Raw genomic sequence first — 7297 nt, forward strand, 5'->3', positions numbered from 1 at the left:
GGCAGAGCCCTGGAAGAGGCTGCCCAGGGAGGTGGTGGAGTCTCCTTCTCTGGAGACATTCAAACCCCACCTGGACACGTTCCTGTGGGACCTGCTGTGGGTGGCCCTGCTCTGGCAGGGGGTTGGACTGGATGATCTCCAGAGGTCCCTTCCAACTCCGTATCATTCTGTGATTCTGTGATATTCTAAGAGCTTCCTTTCCTTCTCTCACCTCACAGCTTTTTAAGCTCTGCTGTAGAGGGCTGGTTCTCTACCAAATGCACACGGCCACTTCGAACAGGTGGGGTTCCTCTGGCAGGGGGTTGGACTGGATGATCTCCAGAGGTCCCTTCCAACTCCGTATCATTCTGTGATTCTGTGATATTCTAAGAGCTTCCTTTCCTTCTCTCACCTCACAGCTTTTTAAGCTCTGCTGTAGAGGGCTGGTTCTCTACCAAATGCACACGGCCACTTCTTCAGCGTCTTAATTTCTTTTCAGGAAGAGAATGGAGACTATACTTACGTGGAAAGACTCAAAATCCCACTTGATCACGGGACTCTGCTGATGATGGAAGGAGCTACCCAGGAGGATTGGCAGGTGAGAACTCCTTGGCACCATTTGTGGGCTTTATTTTCCAAGCCCTGTTCTAAATACGCAGAAGAGACTCCCATAAAGGTCCATGACTTTCTGCTTCCAGCAACACAATCATTTCCCAGCACGTTATTATTGCTCTTGGCCTCTAAATTTCAAAGCATCCACAGAAACCATGGGTTTTCTTTCAAGTGCTAAGGGATGTAATCATCTCAGATGTTCCAGCATTAAAGTTCAGCAATGAAGGTTGCAGCCTGAAAGAGCAAAATCAATTTAGGAAGTTGGAATATAAAAAAAGTTGCAACTTAATTTAACAAGTCTGCTGTAATCTGCAAAGATCTTTTGTTTTCAGTGGCCCCGAGCAGTCAGAACATGAATTTTTTGCCTTACTTAAATGTTTAGAAACGTTGATAAAAAGCCAACACAGGAAATTAAGGTTTTTTTACACTGTTTGATCACCTGTATTTTAAAAACACAAGCTCATGCTTTTGGTCTTTTTTTTTTTTTCTTCTTTTTTTTTTTTTCTCTTTTTCTAATGCCACTTACAGCATCGAGTGCCAAAGGAATATCATTCTAGAGACGCGCGGATAAACTTGACGTTTAGGATCATTTACCCCGAACCTGCTGGAGTTTGGAAGTGAGGAAGGTGCCTTGGGGCCTTGTTGGGTGTAAACACACGGCAGATCCGGAGTCTCCGATCGCTCCAGCTTTGAAGGAAGCCTTGGGAGGAGCAGAGCTCTGTGAAATACCTGATGGGGAAAAGGAATCTCTGTTATAAAGATCTTTGACAGTCAGGAGCTGCCTGTGTTATGTGGGAAGGTGCTGGTTTCTTTTTGGAGATGACATGCTGTTAGATGATACTCCATCTAATCAGTTTGTGAAAAAAACAGTGATTGTCCTTAAAAGAACACAAAGCACGTGAAAGATCTGAGAGGTACCAACTGAAGCAGCCAGATTCAGTGAGAGGTTATTTTTTGCACCTTCTCTTGCCTCCCCCTTTCCCCCCAAATAGAGATCTGTGTTTTAAGTACCGACACGACAGGATTGTTGAATGTAAAGCCAGCTGTGTGTGTGGTGTGTACAGCAACCAGAGAGCTGCGCTCCCCGCTGACCTCCTGCTGCTGCTCCCTTCATCCAGGGGTAAGTGTCTTGCTTTTTGTTTGGAGGTTGCAAAGTCTTTTCCAATGAAGCAATCACAGAATCACAGAAGGTTGGAAGGGACCTTAAAGATCATCTTGTCCAACCGTCAACCTCACTGACAAAAATAGACACCCACACAACAAACAAGGAGCATCATCCCTAAACCATACCTCCCAGCACTCCATCAACCCGTCTTTTGAACACCTCCAGGGATGGGGCCTCAACCACCTCCCTGGGCAGCCCATTCCAATGGCTGAGAACCCTTTCAGTGAAAAAATTTTTCCTAATATCCAGCCTGAACCTCCCCTGGGGCAACTTGAGGCCATTTCCTCTTGTCCTATCGCCTGTGACTTGAGAAAAGAGACCGACCCCCCCTGGCTACACCCTCCTTTCAGGGAGTTGTAGAGAGCAATAAGTTCTCCCCTCAGCCTCCTCTTCTCCAGGCTGAATAACCCCAGTTCCCTCAGCCTCGGTCCCTTATTTCTGCTTTTTGGGTTTTCTTTTTAGCACAACTCACTTGTTGGCTCCCAGCGGTTTCAGGTGGGACAGGAAATGTCAGGATCTCTAACAATTAGTGCTGCCAAATTTGATACCCAGAAGAATCGGTCCAAAGGTTTTCATGAGGGCAATCAAGTTATTAATACTCAATTATGCCTGTGTTTTAATGTTATTGGTGACCAAAAGGACAGACACTTGATTCATTTGAATCCCTGTGCTCTGAAATTGGACAAAATCATTCTCTTTGTGTATCAAACAACTTTAGAAGCAGCTTCTCTACCTAAAGCACCATACAGCTTTTGCCATAGCTTATTCTTCTAAAATGGACACATGTTATTAGAAAACTTACTTTATCTAATCATGTCTTGGCTTTCATCTCAGTTTGTAGAGAAATACATTTTTGGAGTGTATTTAATATGAATTCCTTGCATCTGAATGTAAGCTCTGGGCTCTGCGATGTATATTTTGAGAATTGGTGTTGAAGGAGGCAGACACTTACTTTCCTGTTTATTTTCTTTGAATAACTAGAGTTTTGGGCACATCCCTGTGTGTGTGTGCCCAGGTCTGGTGGTCCTGACAGAGGTTGCTTTTCCTTAACCAACGGGCAGTGCCAGTTGCTCCAGGTATTCTGACAAGGCAACACCTCAGCCTTTCATCAGTTCTTACAAGCTGCATTTATTTACACTGTGTTGAGAGACAGTAGGAGATGGGGATTAGATGGAAACTTTATATCCCCAAAACTCACCCTATGGAAATGGCAACTTGTTTGGATTCAGTGAAGCTGTGGCACATCACTGATGATGGAGCCCTGGAGGCTGATACTGTTGCAAAAGATCAGTTTTTCACTTAGTTTCTCGGTTTCAGTTGTGATTTAGTTTCTTTGCCTCTGTTGATCTGGGAGAAGACAAAAGTTTTCTTCCCCAGCAATAAAAAGATTTATAGGAGAAGTGCTGTATCCCGTGGAGCTCTCTTGGGGTGATACCCTTTTGCTGCTGGTGTTTGCTGTGTTCTGTTCCACAGCTCTGGAGTCCTCAGCACAGGAAGGACATGGACCTGTTGGAATGGAGGAGGCCACAAAGATGCTCCAGGGGCTGGAGCCCCTCTGCTGTGAGGACAGGCTGAGAGAGTTGGGGGGGTTCAGCCTGGAGAAGAGAAGGCTCTGGAGAGACCTTAGCGCCCCTTCCAGTCCCTCAAGGGGCTCCAGGAGGGATGGGGAGGGACTCTGGATCAGGGAGAGGAGCAATAAGACAAGGGGGAATGGTTTTAAGCTGAATGAGGGGAGATCTAGATGAGATCTCAGGAAGCAATTCTTTGCTGTGAGGGTGGTGAGAGCCTGGCCCAGGTTGCCCAGAGAAGCTGTGGCTGCCCCATCCCTGGAGGGGTTCAAGGCCAGGCTGGATGGGGCTTGGAGCAACCTGGTCTGGTGGGAGGTGTCCCTGCCCAGGGCAGGGGGTAGGAACTTGATAATCTTTAAGGTCCCTTCCAACCCAAACCATTCTATGATTCTGTCTCATATCAACTGTGCTGCTGCTTATACCCAAATCTGGTTGTCAGTGGGGAGAAGAAGGCTCATGGCGTTGTTCCTCCCCCTGTCCCCAGTGCCCTGGCTGCAAGGGGAACAGTTGGCAGAGAGCTCAAGTTTCTTGGTCAGCTGGGAACTTGTGGGTCCTTCCTTCCTTCCTCCCCCCACCTCTTCCCAAAAAAAGTCACCTAAGGCAGGTGGCAGCGGATTGCAGCCTCCTGCCTGCTGGGACGGCAGGAAATGGCTGAGAGCAGAGGAGATTCCAGCCCACATCTCCTCGGGAGACATTTTTCCTGTAGGTAGAAATTTGTTCCTGAATGTTTCGAGAGCTCTTGCAGTTCTCCAAATGAATTTTGTGCAGAAGTGAGATTAGGGAAGTATTGAGCCCTGGTGCTGTTCTCACAGCACCTAACGATTTTTCGCTCGAGACCAGGGCAACTTGAAAATTCCTATTGCTGCCATTTGGGCTGTTTCTGCTGCTGGAGTCAAGCGCAGAAGGTAATGTATTTAGAAGGGTAAAAACATAGTTTGGTTCCATTTCTTAGCTTAAAGGTAGCTGGAGAAACCTTTGCCCTAGTTACATGGGTTTGAGAACAATATTTCTCATAATTTCAGCCAAAAGATTTCTTTTCCAATTATTAGGCTTTCTTCCTTCACAGGACTGTTTTGACAGCACAGTATTTCCAGCCAAAAACTTTCGGAAAAAAAGGGTTAAAGCTGGAATACATTACATTAATTTCAAGTCAAATATATTGTTTATCTGAAAACAAAGGTTTATATGTACATGGGGGGGGGTTGGGTGGAGGGGGCGTTGCCTGAAGTTTTGGGGTTTGCTTTTATCACTAGTCTGGTGATAAAAATCTAAGCATAGAGAAGTCTGAGGTGGTGGAGCAGGTGCTGAGAGCTGCTTTGCCAACAGAGCACTTTGGAATTTTATTTTCCATGTTCCCTGTATTCTTCTTGTGTGTCCCAAACTGCCTCCCGGAGCCTTTCGCTTTCCCCTCTCCTTCCCGCTGTCACCTCTCGTGGGCTGTGGATGCGACATTATTTTTTTTATGTAGAAGATATGAACTGTGGGTTTACTTTTTTCCTGTTTCTTCATTATAGAATCATAGAATCATAGAATTTCCCAGGCCGGAAGGGACCTCCAAGGGTCATCTAGTCCGACCTCCCCGCAGTCAGCAGGGACCCCCCCAACTAGCCCAGGTTGCCCAGGGCCTCGTCGAGCCTCTCCTTGAATATCTCCAGGGATGGGGCCTCAACCACCTCCCTGGGCAACCTGTTCCAGTGCTCCACCACCCTCACAGTGAAGAACCCTCTCCTCATCTCCAGTCTAAATCTGTTCCCCTCCAGCTTGAAGCCATTGCCCCTCGTCCTGTCACTGCAGGCCTTTCTAAACAGGCTCTCCCCAGCCTTCCTGTAGGCTCCCTTCAGGTACTGGAAGGCTGCTATTAGGTCTCCCCGGAGCCTCCTCTTCTCCAGGCTGAACACCCCCAGCTCCCTCAGCCTGTCCTCGTAGCAGAGGTGCTCCATCCCCCTGATCATCCTTGTGGCCCTCCTCTGGACCCGCTCCATCAGGTCCATGTCCTTCTTATACTGAGGGCTCCAGACCTGCACACAATACTCCAGGTGAGGTCTCACCAGAGCAGAGTAAAGTGGCAGAATCCCCTCTCTGGACCTGCTGGCAACGCTTCTTTTGATGCAGCCCAGGATGGGATTGGCCTTCTGGGCTGCAGCTGCCCACTGCCTGCTCATGTCCAGCTTCTCCTCCACCAGCACCCCCAAGTCCCTTTCCTCAGGGCTGCGACATTCCGACATGTTACTTGCCATCAGAGTATGTCTATCTCTTCCAAGAGAAGCTGAAAAATTGCGTTCCTCAAAACTGTTGGTTGTGTCTGGCTTTCAACCGGATTGACTCTACTGGTTACCCCAGTTCCCTTGTCCATCCCCTTTTCCAAAATACAGTGGGTTGGTGATAAGGAGCAGATGAGTGGAAGCTGTCTTAGGTAAGGGTGGACGGTGGCCTCCCACTCCCAGGGAACATGGGGGATGGAGCTCTTCTGAAAAAAAGGGTGATTGCTTCCATCAACAATACGTAACCCTTCATTTATTTGACACCTAAAAAACCCAACATTATTAATTAATCATACTGGTGTCAGGAATCGCTCTGTCTCCATGTTACTTCAGTCTCTTCTCCCAAATCACAGGTGATGGGACAAGAGGAAACGGCCTCAGGTTGCACCAGGGGAGGTTCAGATTGGAGATTAGGAACAATTTTTACACAGAAGGAGTTATTAAGCCTTGGAATGGGCTGCCCAGGGAAGGGGTTGAGGCACCATCCCTGGAGAGGTTTAAAAGCCAGGTTGACATAGTGCTTGGAGACATGGGTTAGTGATGGGTTTTACCAGAGTCAGGTTGATGGTTGGACTCAATGATCTGAAAGATCCCTTCTCACCTTGACAATTCTGTGATTCTGTACTTGCAATAATCATTTAATCCCAGAATACTTGAATATTCAAGCATGAACTCTTGCTGAGGTTAGAGTCTATCTGATTGAATGGTACACTGTTGGGCCACACCAGCTTGAGCTGAGCACACGCTATTTAAAATCAATAGCAAAGTTCTGTCATTTCTCTGCTGTATTTATTTTCTTTTCTTTTTTGTTTTGGCTTTTTTTTAAAAAAAAAAAACCAACTCTTCGGGATTTTCAGTATTAGCTTGAAAGCTGTAGATAATTTTATAACTGCTGGGCTTGTTACAGCTACATATAATACTTTATAGCTACAATAGTAATGTAGAAGGAGATGGGGTGCCAGGAAGGGGTTAAGAAACCAGAATTTTCATACCATAGTATCAGGAAGGTACAGAATAGTGTTCTCCTGCAATTTAGGGTAGAAGAGGTATGATGTGAATCCATAACGCCTCCTCCTCAAGCGCTGCTACTATTGACTTAGCTCAAAAGCATTTAACACCCACTTTGCCTTTTCTGGTCATAAACCTTTTCAGAGTGGATATGAAATCTGCCTGGCTCCCTTTTGTTTTCAAAGTGCTTCTTTTCCATCCTGGAGGTTTCCATGGCAACCCGGGACCGTTTGTTTAAATTGGAGCTCGCTGGCCTGTCCCTACCCTGCCCCGAACTTCTGCTGAGATCTTGCAGGTATCATCTCCTCTTCCTTCCGTGCCGCAGAGTGACTCGTAAGGGTTATAGAGGGGCTCAGCAGCAGTTGGCCATAAGCGTTGGTCCTTCCTAGAGGGGCCTTTTGCTCAGCAAGATGACAGATGTGTGCTTTCTTCCCCTCTTGTCCTATTTGATTTGCCTCATTCTTCTGTCAAGTGACCCGCTTGCTGGATGAAGGAAAGGCTGTGGATGTTGTTTATCTGGACTTCAGCAAAGCCTTTGATACAGTCTCCCCCAGTATCCTCCTGGAGAAACTGGCTGCCCATGGCTTGGATGGGAATACCCTCTGCTGGGTTAAAAACTGGCTGGAGGGACGGACCCAGAGAGTGGTGGGGAATGGAGCTAAATCCAGCTGGCGTCCAGTCACGAGTGGTGTCCCACAGGGCTC

The 7297-nt window shown here is 47.1% G+C and overlaps 1 protein-coding gene across 1 annotated transcript in view; it reads left to right on the plus strand.

The window, feature by feature from the left end:
- Window positions 1-1598, plus strand: part of ALKBH3 (alkB homolog 3, alpha-ketoglutarate-dependent dioxygenase) — a 28480-nt gene extending 26882 nt beyond the window's left edge. Inside the window, exons 8-9 of the mRNA XM_014962602.1 lie at window positions 479-577; window positions 1120-1598. Of these exons, the coding sequence (XP_014818088.1) occupies window positions 479-577; window positions 1120-1212 (192 nt within the window). The 3' untranslated portion in view covers window positions 1213-1598. The remainder of the gene's footprint in view (window positions 1-478; window positions 578-1119) is intronic.
- Window positions 1599-7297: the final 5699 nt, after the last annotated feature.

Source organism: Calidris pugnax, unplaced genomic scaffold (assembly GCF_001431845.1).
Source record: "Calidris pugnax isolate Ruff unplaced genomic scaffold, ASM143184v1 scaffold556, whole genome shotgun sequence".
In the NCBI taxonomy this organism is placed as follows: domain Eukaryota; kingdom Metazoa; phylum Chordata; class Aves; order Charadriiformes; family Scolopacidae; genus Calidris; species Calidris pugnax.